The sequence below is a fragment of the Staurois parvus genome, unplaced genomic scaffold (genome assembly GCF_062004578.1).
Source record: "Staurois parvus isolate SC_StPar_1 unplaced genomic scaffold, SC_StPar_1.0 ptg000175l, whole genome shotgun sequence".
Taxonomy (NCBI): domain Eukaryota; kingdom Metazoa; phylum Chordata; class Amphibia; order Anura; family Ranidae; genus Staurois; species Staurois parvus.
Genome location: NW_028317971.1, coordinates 268,080 through 289,334, shown reverse-complemented (window position 1 = coordinate 289,334; position 21,255 = coordinate 268,080). Strand labels below are relative to the sequence as shown.

At 41.9% G+C, this 21,255-nt stretch overlaps 1 protein-coding gene across 2 annotated transcripts in view; it reads right to left on the bottom strand.

Moving 5' to 3' along the window:
- The window catches only part of LOC149462364 (inter-alpha-trypsin inhibitor heavy chain H5-like), a 127,506-nt gene that overhangs the window by 4,476 nt on the left and 101,775 nt on the right, over positions 1 to 21,255 (bottom strand). For both annotated transcript variants that reach the window (XM_089676859.1, XM_089676860.1), the window contains exons 10-13: positions 12,461 to 13,014; positions 9,589 to 9,642; positions 4,933 to 5,049; positions 4,387 to 4,764 (exon numbers count right to left, since the gene is read on the bottom strand). In XM_089676859.1, coding sequence (XP_089532985.1) covers positions 4,387 to 4,764; positions 4,933 to 5,049; positions 9,589 to 9,642; positions 12,461 to 13,014 — 1,103 coding nt within the window. The remainder of the gene's footprint in view (positions 1 to 4,386; positions 4,765 to 4,932; positions 5,050 to 9,588; positions 9,643 to 12,460; positions 13,015 to 21,255) is intronic.

The window sequence follows — 21,255 nt, the reverse complement described above, 5'->3', positions numbered from 1 at the left end:
CCCCTGAAAAACAACCCCACACCATAACCGACTCCTCCAAACAAACATTACACTTGGCACAATGCAGTCAGACAAGTACTGTTCTCCTGGCAACTGCCAAACCCAGACACATCCATTGGATTGCCAGACTGAGAAGTGTGATTCATCACTCCAGAGAACACGTCTCCACTGCTCTAGAGTCTAGTGGCGGCGCACTTTACACCACTGCATCTGACGCTTTGCATTTCACTTGGTGATGTAAGGCTTGGATGCAGCTGCACAGCCATGGAGACCTATTCCATGAAGCTCTCTATGCACTGTTGTGCTAATTTGAAGGCCACACAAAGTTTGGAGGTCTTTAGCTATTGACTCTGCAGACAGTTGGCAACTTCTGCGCACTGTGCGCTTCAGCGTGCGCTGACTCTGCTCTGTGATTTTATGTGGCCTACCACTTAGTGGCTGAGTTGCTGTTGTTCCCAGTTGCTTTCATTTTGTTATAATACCACGAGCAGTTGACTGTGGAATATTTAGTAACAAGGAAATTTCACGGATGGACTTACTGCCCAGATGGCAACCTATCACGGTACCACGTTTGAATTCACTGAGCTCCTGAGAGCGACCCGTTCTTTCACAAATGTTTATAGAAGCAGTCTGCATGCCTAGGTGCTTGATTTTATACACCTGTGGCAATGGAGGTAATTGGAACACCTGAATACAATGATTTGGAGTGGTGTCCCAATACTTTTGGCAATATATACCACAATGGTAAAAAGAAATTGTTTCCAGGTACAGAACAATCTTCAGATTCATTACAACCTACATATGATACATGAAATGAAGTACGTCCATCTCTCATAATACAATCCCACAATACATTAAGGCCGCTTGCACATGGTACTGATGTTTGAGCATCTGCTTTTTTGGACATAATTTCAGGCACTTGTTCTGCGCGTATTCACACGTATGTGTGCGTGTTCACACATTTGAACGCACAATATATTCTTAGGGAAAATCCATTAACGTTTATGCTCATATGCACGTATTTGCATGCATTTGTCCGCAAATGTGTGAACGTGGGGTAAATTACTGACCAAAAATGCAGATTTTCCTATTTTTTTTTTTAAATAAAGAATACTTCTTTACGCGATTGTGTGCAAAGGCACATTGTAAATAATGGGCTACATTCACCTCTGTGAAAAAAAAATTGTTCCTCTTCTGTTGTCCTGTTCTGGTATCGCAGGTCTTATTCTCACAGCTTCCTGGGCAGACGCACTAGGCTGTTATCTGGAAGTGCTGTCATTTTTATTTTTTTATTTTTTTAATTTATTTCAGGTACTTATATAGCACTGTCAATTTACACAGCGCTTTACACATATAGTGTACATTCACATCAGTCCCTAACCCTCAAGGGGTGTACAATCTAAGGTCCCTAACTCACATTCATACATATACATACTAGGGACAATTTAGACAGGGTCCAATTAACCTACCAGCATGTCTTTCGAGTGTGGGAGGAAACCGGTGTACCTGGAGGAAACCCATGCAGGCACAGGGAAAACATGCAAACTCCACGCAGGTGGTGCCGTGGTCGGGATTTGAACCAGCGACCCTAGTACTGCCAGGCGGAAGTGCTAACCATTTAGCCACTGTAATTTTTAAATAACTTCTAAAGCCGGTTTGTAAGTATTGGTTTTATGATCAACTATAGGGATTTGAGCACATACTCTTAAAGCAGGCATGTCCAAAGTCCGGCCCGCGGGCCATTTACGGCCCGAGGGTCGGTTTAATACGGCCCTCCATGTCAGTGTGTCAGTGTGTCTTATGGAGCGAATATGGAGCGGCCGGTCCGGTATTTCCACCACGGCCGTATCAGAATACCGGGCCGGCCGCTCAGCTCTGCAGCGGGACCTTACCTGTTCCTCTATCCAGCGGCGCGCTGTCTTCCCGGCTTCTGTAGTGTGGGCGCTGGGCATGACAGCCGGGTGCCAAGTGCGCATGCGCAAGAAGCGGTGCTTTTTGTGAATGGTAAGGCGGTACATGGGACACATGACAGATCCCAGAAGCCGCAAGTGCTTCTCGCTCATGCGCACTGGGCACCCGGCTGTCATGCCGAGCGCCATTACAGAAGCCGGGAAGACAGCGCGCGGCTGGATCGAGGAACAGGTAAGATCAAAGAACAACTGCGGAAGTAAGAGCGGGTACCTGTCAAATTCAGGTACCCGCTCCCCACCTCCCCAAAGGTCAGCAGTCATCTGTACTGTCCGCAGTCTCTGGTCATCCCTGTGCTGTCCGCAGTCTCTGGTCATCCCTGTGCTGTCCGCAGTCTCTGGTCATCCCTGTGCTGTCCGCAGTCTCTGGTCATCCCTGTGCTGTCCGCAGTCTCTGGTCATCCCTGTGCTGTCCGCAGTCTCTGGTCATCTCCTGTACTGTGTCTGCAGTCCATTAGTTCAGAATTTTTTTTTCCTGTTTTCTGCCTCTAAAACCTAGGTGCGTCTTATGGTCAGGTGCGTCTTATACGGCGAAAAATACGGTAACTTGGCATAAAATAATTTATTTGCATTTAATTGTAATGGTTCAAAGAATGTTTGGAAAAATGTTCGGCCCTCCACCATGTTCACTTCATCCAATCTGGCCCTCTTTGAAAAAAGTTTGGACACCCCTGTCTTAAAGGATATATGTGTTATAGTACTATGACATTTTTGAACTTTTGTTTTCTAATGTGTAAATACCCTGCCAGTAGCATCTAGTCCTGATGAAGTGAAATAGTCACAAAACACGTTGAGCCTTGTGATGCGCTTTTTTTGGTATTCAACTGTAATTTTGTGGAACATCAATAGGAATATTTGTGAATATGATATGAAAGCCTGACTGAAAAACTCCCATGGTGTTGCTCCATGAGGCCTAGTCATTACTGCTCACTTCCACCATCACAGGAGTGAGCTCTCAGATGCTGAGTTCAGAGCTACTGCATCAGGGGGGAGAGAGCATGTAAGGGGCTTTTATTCAGAGAAAAAGCTCACTCCTGTGATGTTGGAGGTGAGCAGAAATGACTAGGCCTCACTTAGTAATATCCTGGGAGTATTCCAGTCAGGCTTCATGAGATACATAAATGGCTTCATGAGATACATAAATGTCCAGAGACACCCCTTATTTGCATAGGCAGGTTTCTGGTAAAGGTGAACTACACTTTAACCGCTTTCCCGTCACCCTATAGCAGATATACTGCTACAGGGCGGCAGTGATTTTGCATTTCCGGATAGGGGGCACGCGCGCCCTACCCAAGCTACTATTCGCGGCCTTGACTGTCAATCACAGGGCTCCGGCCAGTGATTACTCGCCAGCTCCCAATGATCGCCCAGCATTACCAACGGGGGGGAGAGAACTGTATGTAAACAATACAGATCTCCCCCCTGTCGGCTCCTGCACACTGCTTTGTATTACAGATGAAAACACACACAGTAAAACAGCACAAAGCACACAGTTATTCCTTTGATCGCCCCACATGTTAACCCCTTCCTGCCCAGTGCCATTAATACAATGTCAGTGATTTATATTAGCACTGATAACTGTATTGGTGTCACTGGGGATGTCAATGACACCAAGTCGGTTCCCCCCAATGTCAGAATGCCTGCCGCAGTCCCGCTATAAGTCGCTGATTGCCGCCATTACTAGTAAAAAAAAAATTCCAGTATATATACACCGCCATTTGTAAACGCTGTAACTTTCACGTAAACCAATTAATTTACATGTATTGGGATTTTTTCTTAGCAGACATGTAGCAGAATATATTTTGGACTAAATTTATGACAAAATTTGATTTTTCAAATTTTTTTACTGGACATGTTTAATAGCAAAAAGTTAAAAATATTGTTTTTTTCTCAAAATTGTCAGTCATTTTTTAATAATAAAAAAAATATATAAAAAACTCACAGGCGATCAAATACCACCGAAAGAAAGCTCTATTTGTGGGAAAAAAAGAACATAAATTTCATTTGGGTTCAGCGTTGCATGACCGCGCAGTTGTCAGTTAAAGTAAAGTAGCGCCGTAAGGCAAAAAATGGCCTGGTCAGGAAGGGGGGTAAATCCTCTGGAGGGCAAGTGGTTAATTGAACAAGCTGAAGTTAGAAGCTGATTGGCTACCATGCACAGCTGCAGCAGATTCTGAGTACACCAGATTTAGTAAATCAACCCCATTGCTACTCTTTACTCGTTTTTTTACATAAACTTGTGCCCATATTAATTAATTAAACAACTTACCTACTAATTAATGAAACAGTACAAAGTAAAACTGCCAGGGAAAGTAAGTGCAATGCAATAGAGCAAAAGGATATGATTTGTATCTTTACAATTACTCTGCAATTTACATTTATGTTTCTTACTGTTTATCTTAGGAGCAATCAAACTTACCTAAAAGTCCATGAGAATTTGGGGACAGTCCTTTGCTGTTAGAGATGTAAAATCCCAAGTGGTTTCTTTGATAGGGAGCTGGATTCTTGTAACGATGGACCAGAATTACGAAAGAAATAGTTCCGTAAATGGTCACAGTGACATTGGATTTAGCAGCAACAGAAACCAAAAGGTCATCACTCTTCACTGAGGCACTCTTGTCACATGCTAGAATGAGCCGATCCTTGCTGTCTAGGACCACCTTTATGGGAGAGATTTCTATATATGTGCGCTTTGGTTTGTTGATGATTATAGTGATTTTGCTAAAGTAGGTCCGTTGTTTCTTATGTCCATTTGGAGGAGCTGGAGCACCGATCAACTGTCCATTCACTGTCACACCTTGAAAATATAGCAATACAAATTTAGAAGCTTAGAGAAGCCTCGTAATGCCAATTATCTTCCTCTGAAATATGAGTGCATTTAGATACATTATGTTTTGTATTTTAACCTCTTTTCAGATAATTATGTAAAATCCTAAAGACAAAAAAAAATTTACTGATCTCTTACCAGAGTATTTGTGGTCTGATACCAGCCTTAGTACGTCTCCGGGTTCACCGTCAATATTGAAGCACACTGTCAACTTACTCAGAGGGAAGTCAACAACAAAATGTGGATCTCCATCCGCTTAAAAGATATAGAAATATACAAGGCAGAATGTCAAAACAACAAAATTCCAATTTTTCTAATAAATTATATTACGTAAGTCATTTAAATGGAACTAGTAATTTTGGCTAAGGTTGAACTTTAGCAAAAAAATACAACATTCGCAAGCATGAAGGTTTTTTATTGCAACAGATACTTGCAAAGTATCTTCTGCAATAAAGTTTTTTACCTGCTGTGGTTAAAGCAGACATGTGTCAGGCGCTGGAATGAATTAACTCCCATGGACATGTGTGGGAATTATGTCATCTTGGCCCAACCATTAAAGGTGATCAGATATCCGGAACCTTCAAATGGAGTGGGTGAAGATGCCTGCTCCGTTTAGGGATATGATGGCTGTCACATTGCTAAAAGGGAAGGTTAATATTTGCAGACTTCGGGTCTACTTTAAAGAGGTTGTAAATCCTTACATACATCCTCTGAAGTTACTAGTCTCAAGTGATACATAGGGATGAAACAAATCCTCCTACATAGGTTGTACCCATTTATCTCTCCTTTACAGCTGTTCAAAGTGCACAGTTTACACAGCATTTTTGAGCTTCCAGAGGTGGGGCAGGGATTTGATGTCACTCACTGCACAATATAGAGCACAGTGCTGGGTGTAATTTGAGACCTGAGTGGAGGGAATGGACACACCCCTCTCTACACAGTCTCAAAGGGAAACATACACAACTGAGACTGTCTATCACCTGCTGTGTGCCTGAGGGGGTGGCATGGCTCAGGATAAATGGTCAGAAGGGACTCATGCAGATAGCAAAATGAGGAGAGAAAAGCTAGAAATTACACTACGTTCTTTGAATTGAGGCAAGTACACACTATAGCTTTGTCCACTTTTCATTTCAGAGGTCTGGGTCTGCAATCACTTTAATGTAATAGGGCGTATATATATATATATATATATATATATATATATATATATCACTACCCCCTTAGGAGTTGCTGAAGTTTTGGGTCCCCCTATAGTCCTGCTTGGCCAGGCAACACGCATTTTCACAGGCTTCAATCCTGGAGTCCGTAATCAGTCCTTGATCTTGTTTTTTGATGTTTTATTAGGGGGGGTTTAAATTTTGAAGGAGTAAGGGGTGTATGGGATGCCCAATGGAACCAAGAAACCGAGGACTACTTCCTGGAACTATTTACAGCAAAACAGTCTGTTTTGGAGAAATAGCCAGCATCTCCTGTACTACCACCCCAGAACCCAGATAACTCCTTTTTTTTACCCAGCTGTCTGGAGGAATCCTTGAGCATGGGATCCGGTGTCTGCCACGTAAATAGTGAAACTGTCCTGGGTGGCAGGCTAATCCAGCTTCCCACAAGAGTGCCTCCTTCTCCTAACTGGCCCAGGGGATGCAGGTCTACTCACTTAGTCCTTCCCTTGTGCATCTGGTGGCTGCTACCAGGCCTTTTGGGCCGCTCCTTCTCTGCTACACAAGTGGTCCTCGCTTCACAGGGCCATGAAGGTCTAAGCTTTCCTCCTTCCAAGCTCCACTGTCTGTAGGTGAACCCTCTTCATATGGGGCCCCTTCCAGGCTCCTCTCTCCAGCCTCACATCCTCACTATTTTCCACCCGAGCTCTCCTTCAACTCTCCTGCTACTGAGCACGCTCTGTCACTTTCAAGGGTTGTCCTGGTCCTTGCCAAGCCTCCTGTTGGGGATTTAGCAAGATCCCTCAAAAAATGCAGATCAGCCACTCCTCAAATCCACCCACCTTTCTGCAAAGGTCTAGAGCCGGGGGAAATTCCAGAGAGCTGGTCTGCAGAGCCTCTCAGCTCTGATTATAATTTGACCCCTGCTAGCTATCACTCCCAGGCTGCTACTCAGACCTCCTTACTAACAATTGGAGTCTAGCACCCCCCTAGCTGGCAAATAGGTTGATATATATATATATATATATATATATATATATAAAAGGAAATAAGTATTTGATCCCCTGCTGATTTTGAATGTTTGCCCACTCACAAAGAAGTGATCAGTCTAAAGATCGAATGGTAGGTGTATTGTAATACTGAGAGACAGAATAGCAACAAAAAAATCAAAAGAGATCCACGTCTAAAAAATTATGCACTGATTTGCATGTTCATGAGGGGGATAAGTATTTGATCCGCTATCATTCATTCAGAAGGAAACAAGCTGAGATTAGAAGCAGTCTCTTAAAGGGAGTGCTGCTAATCTCATTTTGTTACCTGTATAAAAGACACCTGTCCACAGGAGCAATCAAACAATCAAATTCCAAACTCTCTGCCATGGCAAAGACCAAAGAGCTGTCCAAGGATGTCAGGGACAAGATTGTAGACCTACACAAGGCTGGACTGGGCTACCAAACTATCGCCAAGCAGCTTGGTGAGAAGGTGACAACTCTTGGTGCAATCATTCGCAAATGGCAAGAACTGTCAAAAAATTTGATAACTTGCAATATGGCACCCTAGAGGACCTATTATTTACTATTTGTGTGACTGTCTCACTGCTACTTCCAGAAGACTCCACTGCGATACAAGTTAAGTTATGGGCATCCTTAATAGTCTTCGTTTCATTTTCAGTAATACACTATCTAAAGTTTATTCTCACCTAAAAGGATGCAAATACTGCAGCTTTTCTTATTAGAACACAGAGATTGCACAGACAATTAGAGTGAAAACAGTCCCTACCTTTAAGAAATCACTTTGAGAAAGCACTTGATGATACAAACAGAATATTCATTAGAACAGAGAAATTTATATATTTCATCTGTAGGAGGTTTTGTAGCAGAAATTAAGTTTAAATTTACTCTGGATGCTAAAAAGTCACTATAGAAAGAACAAACTGCTGTATTTCGAAATACTTCCTTCCATGCTGACAAATCCCTTTAATCTGAGACAAATGGCAGATTAATAGTACCTCATGGTGAGCACCTACACCAGCAGCACACTAGTAGTTATGCCATATCCAGTACAATATAGTGACTGTGAATACAAGTTGTATCAGGAAAGCAAGAAATGTCTTTATTCTGCTTCCCAAGTCATTGCTCTAAATTACTAAGTCCAATCAGGGTAAAACACATCAGCCCTGGCTAATGCAGGCCATAGATGGGGAGAAAAACGGCCGATTTTTCGTCCGAAAATAAAACCGGCCGATTATCTTATCGTTAGTGGACGATTTTGTCGGCCGTTTTTCGTGTATTTTGGACTTTCAGATTATCGGTGATGTTGGAAAATTTTCGAAAAACGCCCGACTTTATCCTCATTGATGGTCAAAAACGAACGATCGTTTTCCGAAAAAGGATCACAAAGGCCACAAAATGACATCATTTCCCGTTATAGGTTACTCATTAATCGGCCGATTTTCGTAATAATTGGTGGTCAGGTAAGTTTTTTAGACCGACCGATAGTTCGTTAATCGGCCGAAAATCTGCCGTTTTTCTCCCCATCTATGGCCTGCATAAGAAGCATGGACTGTAGCTGAAACCTGGATGTTTGCTAAAGCCTAGTACACACAATCAGAAAATCGTACGAAAAATACTGCTTTAGAAGCGATCGTATGATAATCTGATCGTTCGTGCGCAGCTTTCGATTGAAATTATTTGAAGGGATAAGCACAAAATATTTTTTTCGTACAATACCAGATCGTACAATTTTCGTTTAATCAGCACAGTTGTCGTCCGAAAATAGAATACAAATACATTACATCACTTCTGAATTTTCTTTCTGTCGTACAGCTATTTTCGTAACTTTAGTAACCACTTCACTTTTTATATGAGACTAGCAGGAAAAAAACGGACGATCATTCGTCTAATATTTTGATCGTGTGTACGGGGCATAAGGGGTATGATTGTATTTCATTTTGTGGTAGGATTATACAGCACTTAGAAACATGGGGCAAAGTACTGTATTTACTTTGTCCTATAGGGGACAGATATGTAAAATAAAATTACAAATTACAAAGATAGATCTTAAAGCCAGATTAAGATCATGTTTGAATGAGTTCCACACCAGCACATCCTTAGTGTATATGTAAACCCTTAGCTTACAAAAACAACCCATTCAGTTTAAAAAAGGCAAAACATTTTTGTGTGTATATATATGTAAAAACACCTTTATAAATACCTTTTTTTTTTTAAGTAATCACGTAATCTCTGTTCTCAGCTACATAAGGGGCTTAGGGAGGTGGGTGTGGAGAAACTGCAGTACAATAATCTTTCTAGTGAAGAGCTGTGCAGGGGGGCATGTCAGCACAAGTTTGACCACTGGAGTATAGGCACAGCCAGAAAACTAGGATGGATATGCTTCCATGCCTAGTGTGGTCAGTTTAAAAAATAAGAAAGCAGGGGGACTGGCAGGATCATCAGGTATTTCACGCATTAAAACAAAGAGAACAGGATGCTTATAACAGAAGTACAAGGTACAACAGACACATATCAGGGATATGAAATGTTGGGGAACATATTATTTAAACATCATTGGACTGTTTATCCAAATCATGTGAGGCTACAAAGTTTTTAGACATGAAAGCAAGTTCCTTGTAGATTACCTGAAGTTTTAGACATTGGTGGTTTTTGTTTGCCTATCTGTTGAGATGGAGGTTCTAGTAAGAGAAAAAAAAAAGTCAGACACCTGTTTCATTAAAACTCCTAAAAACAACAGAGTTGAGAGTGTCAGGCTTCCTTCATGATAACACATTTCCGTTGATAATACACACTGAGCTTGTATTGTTAGAAAAGCTGTAATAGACCTCATTGGCTTGACGTCAAGTATTTAAAAAAAAAAAATTGGAAAGCCTCATTGCCTATTTTCTTAGCCTTGCAATTTGCACGACACACTTTCTTATTATTGTTATAGGCTGGCACAACAAAAACACAAGCTTAAAGCTGAATTCCAGGCCAAGAGAAGACAAAATTAATAAAGTTCTATATTTATTAAAAAAGAGTGTTAGTACCTGAATGTGATACAAAACTCCTGTACTCCCCTGTACAGCAGCACTCAAAATGGTAGAGAGAGCCAAGGTGGATTTGCGGCATGTGCATCTGCTGACAAGGAAAATGCCGACAAGAGGAGAGAGATGACCTCATTAGTCTGCTGCTGTAGCTACAGTACTTCATTGTCCAATCACATGCTAGGGCCAGGCAGTTAACCAAACTTTGTTTCTGAACTGCAGTAGACACAACTGAGGTCACCAACTTATTCCTCAGTTCAGTCTGACAAGGCTGTGTAAATCAGCAAGTAACGCAGCTCCAATATATGAATTCCAACAATGCATTTAGCAGTTTGCCTGGAAGTCTTCCTGAGAATGACAGGTAGTCAATGGACTCATCTTATTTTTGGCATTGGCACCCGCCATTGTAAAACTCAATATATTGGGTTGAAGCAGCACATGTGAGATAAAAGCCTTGAGACGGGTACATTGTGCTTGGTAATGTTCTACTTTAGAGAAGCTTAATTGACATGCTAATCTTTCTCTATTTCTCATTGACTTGGCTTTCCAGTGGCCAAGACTTCACTCCTGAAGTTATTCTTACCTGTACTATGTATGGCCGGCATCTGCAAACAAGTCAAGGTCATTTGGTTCTGTCCACAAAGCATGTTAACAACTGGCAAAATTAGTGAACAGGGTGATATGGAAAAAGTGCAGTCAAGACACATAAAATGGGGTTATATCATGCATTATAACTAAGACATTTAAGAATTAAAAGGAGAACTCTTGGAAAAAAATAATTATTCACATATCTGTAAAAATAAAAAAAATCAAGACTGGGTGCCCCATAAGCCCCACCTGCAGTAATGTTTTCTGCTGCTAGATGCTGCCATGCTCATTCAGCCTACTTTCTCTTAGCCCAGGCTGCCATGGGCACCCCTCTTTCCCTGGTGGTGCGGCGTCATATCGGCCTGGGCTCAGAGTATATACTGCATTAAAGGGTGGTCACGCGTGCACCATTTGGTGCAGGAGTGAGCACCGGTGATGTTGGCAGACTGGACAGAAGGCCCTTGGAGAAAAAATGTGCAGAAAAGTTGAAGTTCTGTTTTAAACAAAAGAGGAAATTAGAACAAACCATTAATAATAATCTAAAGGCTTGTTTAACCTTGCGGTTGGGGAAGGCATTAAAAACATGCAGTTGAGCTGTATTTTTAGTACCTCCCAAGCACCTCCCTTAAAGCGGAGTTCCATTTACTCTGTAAAAAATAAAAGTCAACAGCTACAAAAACTGTAGCTGCTGACTTTTAAAAAACAGCCGCTCACCTGTCCCACGATCCCGCATTGCCCACACTGCAGCACGTTTCACTGGCCGTCCTGTTGCGGCTTCACAGCCGTGTGCCAACTGCGAGAGTAGCGCTGCACTTCCTGAATAGCCCGTCGTCTTCTGGGAAATATCACAAGTCCCACAAGACTTCGGGGAGGGAGGGCAGGAGGACAGATTACGTTTCTGATCGCCTAGGCGATCGCAGCGGAAGTGGGAATGGGTACCTATCAAATTTAGGTACCCGTTCCCCCCCTCCGCTCCCCAAAGGTGCCAATCCTTAATGAGGAGTGGGGGACAAATCTTTAAAGCAGAACTTCCCCTTTTGGGTGGAACTCCGCTTTAAGCTGAAAAGGCAGTGGGCAGGGAAGTTTACATGCCACAATTGCAACACTTTGCTTTATGTCTGTAGCAAAAATGATCTCCCCCCATCACATTTGACATTCAGTACTGCCTCTCCAGTGAACAAAGACACACTACAAATGCGTCGCAACCACATAAATGCATTTACGGGGTTAAAGCGGTTATAAAGGCTCAAGGTTTTTCACCTTCATGCATTCTATGCATGAAGGTAAAAAACCTGTGTGCAGATGCTCCCCCAGCCCCTCAATACTTACCTGAGCCCCGTCAAGATCCAGCAATGTGCACAACAGCCTTGGCTGTCGCGGGTCTCTGCCTCCTCATTGGCTGAGACAGCAAGCAGGAGCCATTGGCTTTTGCTGCTGTCAATCAAAGCTAGTCAGCCAATGAGGAGAGAGAGGGGGCGGGACCAAGCCATGGCTCTGTGCATGAATGGACACACGGAGCAGCAGGTGCCCCCATAGTAAGCTGCTTGCTGTGGGGACACCTGACAGAAAGGAGAAGCCAGGAGAGCCTGCGGGGTCCTGAGAAGAGGAGGATCCAGGCTGCTCTGTGCAAAACCACTGCACACAACAGGTAAGTATAGACATGTTTGTTATTTAAAAAATGAATAAATAAACCTTTAATATCACTTTCAAATGGGAAGTAAGGAGACATCATATCACCACCTCATTACGTGTCAACAGCCACTGAAAAGCAAACTGAATGTGGATCGGTAATTTATCCGCACGTCTAAACCCAGCCTAACACATTTACAAGTATTTTGCATTTCCAGAATTCAATTTCTACAACTCTATATAGTTGAGGTACCTTTTGTTACTTTTCTTCCTTGTAGGCTGAGCAGTTTCTGTCCGATCCCCTCTGTATAAAGGCTGGCTGACTCTTCTTTGGGAAGATCCGCCTGGAAGCCATAGTCCTTTACTTCTAGCAGTGTGAATGGTGTGACAAAATTATACCTCAGTGCAAGTTGGCTGGCCTTTCTTGTTATTTCCTCCTTCTCTTGGTCTCTGTCACTCTTATGCCAAGCTGTAAGGAGTTCCTTGAATGTCAGGTACCCCCACAGCCGTTCTATGTGGTTCCTGTATTGTTTGTTGTCCTCAATAATCTGAGATTTTGTAATCTCCTTTTGTCCAGCTCCTTCAATCTTTACATCGGCTTCGAGAACAACATATTTGTTTCTGTTACTTGCTGTGATTTCCACATGCAAAGCATCGCTGGATTTATTCATCAGTTTTCCGGCCACCACTATTTCGGACCCATTAAAGTAGTTGTAAAACATGTTCTGTGTGACGTATTCTACACTATCCGGTGAATAGTCAATTCGAATATCAGATAACAATGGTGTTCCGATCTCATCATAGAACCTGAAATGAGCAAAAGAGCATAAAAAGTGAAAAAAGCTGCATGACATCGAAAATCTAATGTAAATTTAATTTTGTGTCATTATTTTTATTTTACATGGTTACATTGTAAATGAAAAAAAAACCCAGAACTTAGATCCAGGTGTGATCCACACCCCCATACATTATGCTGGCAGGTGACAACCTTTTCTACTCAAGGTGTGACTTTTTTCTAATTAAACTAACTGTAAGACCATGAACACCTTGAGGGTAAATTATCAAAACTGACGCTGCCAGAATCTGGAACAGCAGTGCTTGTCAACCAATCAGGCTTATCTTCATCTTATTCAGCTGGACGTTCTAAATGAAATATAGAAACTGATTGGCTGCCATGCATAGCTGCTTCAGTTTCTGGCTGCTTAAAGCGGAGTTCCAGCTGAAAAATAAGTCATCAGCTACAAAAACTATAGCTGCTGCTTTTAAAATACAGCCACCCAATACTTACCTGTCCCTCGGTCCAGTTGTGTCCTTACCACTGCTGGTTTCACCGGCCTTCTTGTTTGCCTGGCGTCGGCATCTTTAGCGTGGGCACCTAGCTGTGACAGCTTGCAGCTTCACAGCCGGGTGCCCACTGCGAATGCGTGAGAAGCGCTGCGCTTTGTGAATGGCCCTGTAGTCTTCTGGGACCTGTCACGTGTCCCAGAAGACTACAGGGAGGGAGGACAACTTCCAATTCCGATCGCTTAGGTCAGGGGTGGGCAACTGTGGCCCTCCAGCTGCTGTTGAACTACATGTTCCATGAAGCACTGCAAGACTGACAGTTTAAATCATGACTCCCAGAAGCATAATAATGGTGGGACTTGTAGTTCCGCAACAGTTGGAGGGCCACAGTTGCCCACCCCTGGCCTAGGTGATCGCAGTGGGAGCGGGTACCTGTCAAATTCAGGTATTAAAGCGGAACTTCCTTTTTTGGGTGGAACTCTGCTTTAAGCTTTGATAAATACCCCTCCTTTTATTTTGATGCACCTGTAATATATTCACTGTAGCTGATTTAAACTAAAAGTATACTTGGGCCTTAAAGTGACCATGTAACCACAGTGTTTTAAAACGTTGCAGTTCTCCACCTGCTGCAGGTATCTACTCCCTTCACTGCATGCAATGTTTCCTCCCACTAGCTCCCATGTACTGTAGTGACATAAGAGCTGGCAGGGAAACTGTTCGAGAGCAGTAGATATTCAGACACCTGTAAATGGCTGGAGAGCATTTCAAGACACAGGCCACCATAAAGGTACATATAGCTCTTCTTCTTTTATAGGGCTTTATTCAAGTAAGGCAGAGTAAAAAAAACACTGACCAGGATCTAAGTGCAGTAGGCTAAGTAATTAAGTAGATTTAAAGAATATTTCTACTTTTGCAGTCACATTTGAGAAAACTCTACTATATATTTGTTGTGTTCCCATTCCCACTCCATACCTATTTGCACCATACCTGTTTTTTAAAATATGTCTTACTTTTTAGATGTTTCTCAGGAGGAGGCATCATGGCTGACTGCAAGTTTTTTGTTTTTTTTTAACAATGTAACGATCCATACACACGATCAGAAAATCATCCAAAAATGCTGCTTTCAAAGTGATCATACGATAATCTGATTGTTCATACACAGCAATCGTCCGAAGTTACTCAAAGGGACAAACACGCAAACTTTTGCCATACGATACCAGATCATACAATTTCCATTTAACCAGTTCAGTGTTTGTCTGGAAATACAATACAGACACATTACATCACTTCCGGATTTTTATTCTGTCGTACAAGAATTTTCTTAAAGTGTTACTAAACCCAGGTCCCTGCATTCACTATGGTCTCCCACAGTACACAGAACATGGAAATGCAATTATTTTAGTGAATATAAACTACTAAGTACCTTTTCTCATCAGCAGTTAAAGCAGTCTTGTGGCTTCTATCAGTGTCCAGCCCACCACTAGCTAAAGCTTGTAGGAGGAAGTTTCTTTCTGCTCTAGGAGGATGCAGATCCCCTGACCTCTGTTTGGACAGTACTGATTGGCCCTGTGCTGATCACATGCACTATACCAAGAAAAGAAAACAAACCTCTCTATCAATACACACCAAACTGAGCATATGCATGCCTACGGTTCAGTCTGGAGATAAGAGGTGGTTGCTTGAAAAAGGGGATGAACAGAGAACTAAGGATCAAACAGCCTTTTTACACAATGCAGAGGATTAACCCCTTAGGTTCCACAGTGAGTATAACAAGCATGCTTTACTTCATATACAGGCTGATTTTACTGTTGTGGGTTTAGTAACACTTTAACTTTAGTAACCTCTTCACTTTTAATATGAGACAAGGTAACGACCCATACACACAATCAGAAAATCGTACGAAAAATGCCACTTTCAAAGCAATCGTACGATAATCTGTTTGTACACAGCAATCGTCCGAAGTTACTCAAAGGGACAAACGCACATTTTTGCCATACAATACTAGATCATACGATTTCCATTTAACCAGTACAGTTTTCCTCCAAAAATACAATACAAATACATTACATCACTTCTGAATTTTTATTCTGTCCTATGAGAATGCTCTTAACTTTAGTAACCTCTTCACTTTTAATATGAGACTAGGTAACAACCCATACACAGGATCAGAAAATCATGCAAAAAATGCCGCTTTCAAAGCAATCGTCCGATGATCTGATCTCAAAGGAACAAGCATGAAAATTGTACCTATACTTTACCAGATTGTACAATTTCCATTTTACCAGTACAGTGTTCATCCGAAAATACAATACAAATACATTATATCACTTCCGAATTTTTATTCTGTCATATGAGAATTTTCATAACTTTAGTAACCTCTTCACTTTTAATATGAGACTAGCATGCAAAAAAAACCAAAAAACTGGATGATCATTCTTCCGATATTCTCAATGTGTATACAGGACTTTAGAGTGAGTCTGTCCTCATTAACATACAATGCAAAAAGCCCAGCCTCTACACCTTTGTCCTTTTGTTGGGACAGAAAGTATTAAAATGTAGTTAAATTTGATAATAAAAATCTGCCTGCACAGTATATATGGGCTTAATTATGGCAAACACAGCTTCCCAGTCCCCAACAAAGAGGACTCTGTAGGATTTTTTTCATTGCTGGCGAGTCCAGAATAGATGGAAGGGTACCGCAGTATTCTTTGCCACAGAAAAAAATAAACAAACACTATGTCTAGTGCAGCAACTATCTGTATGATTTAAATACCATCAAAATGCAATAAATATGTAAAGACAGTGCTATCACTACCTAATGCAGCATTTCATATTGTGTATAAACATCAATAAACAAATTAAACAAAATTCCATAAAAATCACATTTCTTTGGCAAAGTTGTGCATCTTATTTGGAAAGGCAAAACTCATATACAGTATAACTGGAAGTTAACTATCTTGCTGGGGACACATGCTGTGAAGACATTCTTGTAAGAGATGTTTATGATTCCGTTCCCACCAGTTATGTACTGTATGAGTTTTGCCTTTCCATCTAAGATGTACAACTTTGCTGAAGAAATTAGATTTTTATGGAATTTTATTTTATCATTGCATACAATAAAATATTTAGTATTTTTCATATATATTAGTTATTATGCCATGTAAAGTCCTGTTGGAGGTTTTCAATCAGTACAAGAATATAATATATTGCTGGGTTAGTTCCATCCTGGTGGCTGCATTAGTTTCCTTTTCAAGCTCAAAACATTTTCAGTAAGTAAATAAAATAAATGCTGATCTTGCCAGAAATGAGGCGTCCTTAACACTTAGTTGTGAGCTGAACTAAAAGCATAAACAATGTTATTTTTCTTCTCTAAACAACAACGTACAATTCCCCCCCACCCCCATGTAATCAAGATGAAAAAAAAAGGCAAGTTTGAAGTGACAACCAAGGCTCCTGCCATAGATACAGTGGAGTGGACATTCCCACAAAAGAATAGAAGGTGTTAAACACAGGAAAAATAGGTGAAAATATAGGGAAAGTATGAAAAAAAGAAAGCCAATGCTGCCACCATATCCAAGCACTCCCAAGCTGCATTATATTAAATTTTAGTTTTTTGGGTTTGGATACAGTTATCGATAATTGAGGAAGTTTTGCCTTCCTAGTTAAATGCAGTCTTAGTCTTAAAAGGGGCTCAAATTTGCAATAAAAATTTGTGTTATGCCTTATGTGCTATCAAGAGTTGCTGGGAGCAGAGACAGATCACAACAAACACTTTATGATCCTATAAGAATTCCACTTCAGTTAATCAGAGAACATCTTTTACCCAATCACTGCCCTTGGTATTAATCGTGTAGAAGAGTGGTCTCTAAATTGTGGTCAGGGGGCCAGATGTGGCTCTTTGCTTGCCCCCCTCTCATGTCTGAAAGAAAGTAAATCGGGCCATTTGTTTAGAAAGTTTGGAGACCCCAATGTAGAATATTAGACTCATTCTGCATGCTGAATGCCAAGTACAGTGATATGATCTCATGCTTTTGAGTTATTTGCTTAATACAGTTTATTTTTGGTTTGTTTATGTATGTTATAGTTATTTTGATTCTACGCTGATTATTTTAATGTATTTAGTGTATGAGAAGCCTCACAGTTCAGAGTTATGGGGTGTAGTTAGCATCAAAATGATGCAAGTTGGATTGCAGCTCCAGCAATTACTATCATATCCAAAGGGAGACCAGGGGTCTCCAAACTGTGGACTGGGGGCTGGATGTGGCCCTTTTCTTGCCCCCCCCCATGTCTAAAAGACAGTAAATGGGCCCTTTTGTTTAGAAAAGTTGGAGACCCCGATGTAGAATATTAGACTCAACCAACATGCTGAATGCCAAGTACAGTGATGGGGTCTCATGCTTTTGAGGTATCTGGTTAATACAATTTGTTTTGGGATTTTTTAATGTATGTTATAGGTATTTTGATTCTAAGCTGATTATTTTAATGTATTTAGTGTATGAGAAGCCTCACGGTTCAGAGTTCTGGGGTGTAGTTAGCATCAAAATGATGCAAGTTGGATCGCAGCTCCAGCAATTATTATCATATCCAGAGGGAGACCAATGTTTAAATTATGTGAAATTTGAATTACACAGGCTCTTGCAGGAGCTCAGCCCTGCTGTAAGTCGAGAAACCCTTGTATGATACATTACATACTAAAAAAGAAGAAATGATGTTAGAGGATTTCCATAGTCAATGTTCAAATTAGCATTACATACCATAGTAATTTGATCATACTTTGTACTTGCAGTGGGTGACTACAGCTGTTTGTAATGAAGGGATTGCTATAATTATCTACGTGTAACATACCTACAATGGATGGTTATGGTAAAAGTGTATTTTATCACCACACTTGCTCAGTTATTTGCTTTTGCTAAAAAATTATTTCCAGAAATGTTTGTACCCTTTCTATTCTGCATAGAAGCATTAAGGCCCATTATGGTAAATAATGGTGCAATGTTGGTGACGCTCTTTTTTGCAAGATTTAGCAGCTATAGCAGTGGTTCAAATGTACTGGAAAATTACTACTGTATTGTTATTCCATTGTTTGATTCTGTTCTGGTGGCTGTGGGGCAATAAGGACAGTATTTATTACTGACAAACTGGTGAATGGCTTTCACTGTCTATGTCAGCCACACGTGCAGGGACTAAATGGATGAATCTGTTTTATGATCCTCCTAGTTCCATATAGTGTAGCTGGAGTTCAGCGGCGGAATGACCATTTGGAAACTCGGGCACTGCCCGAGGGCCCGGGGACAGTAGGGGGCCCCATGAGATGCCCCTGGTACCTTTTTGATAGGCTTTTTTGAGTTTGGGCAAGGACACAGGGGCCCCATGGTCCCCTATTGCCTGGGGGCCCCATGAGTTGTCAGTCCGCCCCTGCTGGAGCTTATTACTGCAATTGATAATGGATGCACACATGATCAAAGTGCCTATTTGGGAAGTTATAGACCAGGGGTCCTCAAACGTTTTAAACAGGGAGACAGTTCAGGACAGGGGGATAGTTTGAAAAAAATTTGAACAAATTCCTATGTACACCGCACATATCTTATTTATAGTGTAAAAAAACAGGAAAAACACAATACAATATTTAAAATGCACTGTACACTGTAACGCACTGGACACTACAATGCACTGTACACTGTAACGCACTGGACACTACAATGCACTGTACACTGTAACGCACTGGACACTACAATGCACTGTACACCACAGTGCACTGTACTCTGTAACGCACTGGACACCATAGTGTACTATACACTGTAACGCACTGGACAGCGCAATGCACTGTACTCTGTAACACACTGGACACCACAATGCACTGTACGCTGTAACGCACTGGACACCACAATGCACTGTATGCTGTAACGCACTGGACACCGCAATGCACTGTACTCTTAAACACACTGGACACTGCAATGCACTGTACACTGTAACGCACTGGACACCACAATGCACTGTACACTGTAACGCACTGGACTTCACAATCCACTGTACTCTGTAACGCACTGGACACCACAATGCACTGTACTCTGTAACGTACTGGACACCGCAATGCACTGTACTCTGTAACGTACTGGACACCGCAATGCACTGTACACTGTAATGCACTGGACACCGCAATGCACTGTACACTAACGCACTGGACATCGCAATGCACTGTACTCTGTAACGTACTGGACACCGCAATGCACTGTACTCTGTAACGCACTGGACACCGCAATGCACTGTACACTGTAACGCACTGGACACCGCAATGCACTGTACACTAATGCTCTGGACACTGCAATGCATTCTACTCTGTAACGCACTGGACACCATAGTGCACTGTACTCTGTAACGCACTGGACACCACAATGCACTGTACACTGTAACGCACTGGACACCGCAATGCACTGTACTCTGTAACGCACTGGACACCGCAATGCACTGTACTCTGTAACGCACTGGACACCGCAATGCACTGGACTCTGTAACGTAGTGGACACCGCAATGCACTGTACACTGTAACACACTGGACACCACAATGCAATGTACACTAACGCACTGGACATCGCAATGCACTGTACACTAATGTTCTGGACACTGCAATGCATTGTACTCTGTAACGCACTGGACACCATAGTGCACTGTACTCTGTAACGCACTGGACACCACAATGCACTGTACACTGTAACACACTGGACACCATAATGCACTGTACACTGTAACGCACTGGACACCACAATGCACTGTACACTGTAACGCACTGGACACTACAATGTACTGTACACCGCAGTGCACTGTACTCTGTAACGCACTGGACACCACAGTGTACTGTACACTGTAACGCACTGGACAGCGCAATGCACTGTACACTGTAACGCACTGGACACCACAATGCAATGTACACTGTAACGCACTGGACACTACAATGCACTGTACACCGCAGTGCACTGTACTCTGTAATGCACTGGACACCGCAATGCACTGTACGCTGTAACGCACTGGACACCGCAATGCACTGTACTCTGTAACGCACTGGACACTAAAATGCACTGTACACTGTAGTGCACTTGACACCAAAATGCACTGGACACCGCAATGCACTGTACACTAGAACGCACTGTACTCTGATACACTGGACACCGCAATTCACTGTACCTGATGCCTGGTGTGCTCTCCCATTGCTCCTCTGCTGCACCCAGCGCCGGCTGGCGCTGGGTTTTTTTTTTCCCCCTGATTTTTTTTTTGCCCTGATTTGTTTTTTTTGCCCTGATTTGTTTTTGTTTTTTTTTTTTTGGCTGGCCTGGCAGACGGGATAATTGGCTTTGCTGGGCCTTATCCAGCCCACAGGATGGTGTTTGGGAACCCCTGTGGAAGGGGATAAAAGAAAGAGCGCACATACCTTGCGCATTACCTCAATAAACAATGAATTATTTTATTTAAGAAATATACTCACAAGAGTAGCGATAAAACAGGCATAAGTTAACCATAATCCACACAGGGTTACAGGTCAATCCAAAGGGGAGATAAAAGCTAACGCATTTCTAAGGTGCTCCTTTCTTCATCAGAGCTGGGTTTGGCAGATAGAAACTTCAGTATGGCAGAGTTCCCATAGCAAGGAGACATTCAGCCACTGAGTGTCAGTATTACAGCAGTTCAGCCTGTTTGACTAAACAGATATACTGAAGGCAATATACAGCACACACTAATTTTGGTAGCATAATTATTAATGTGGAATGTATA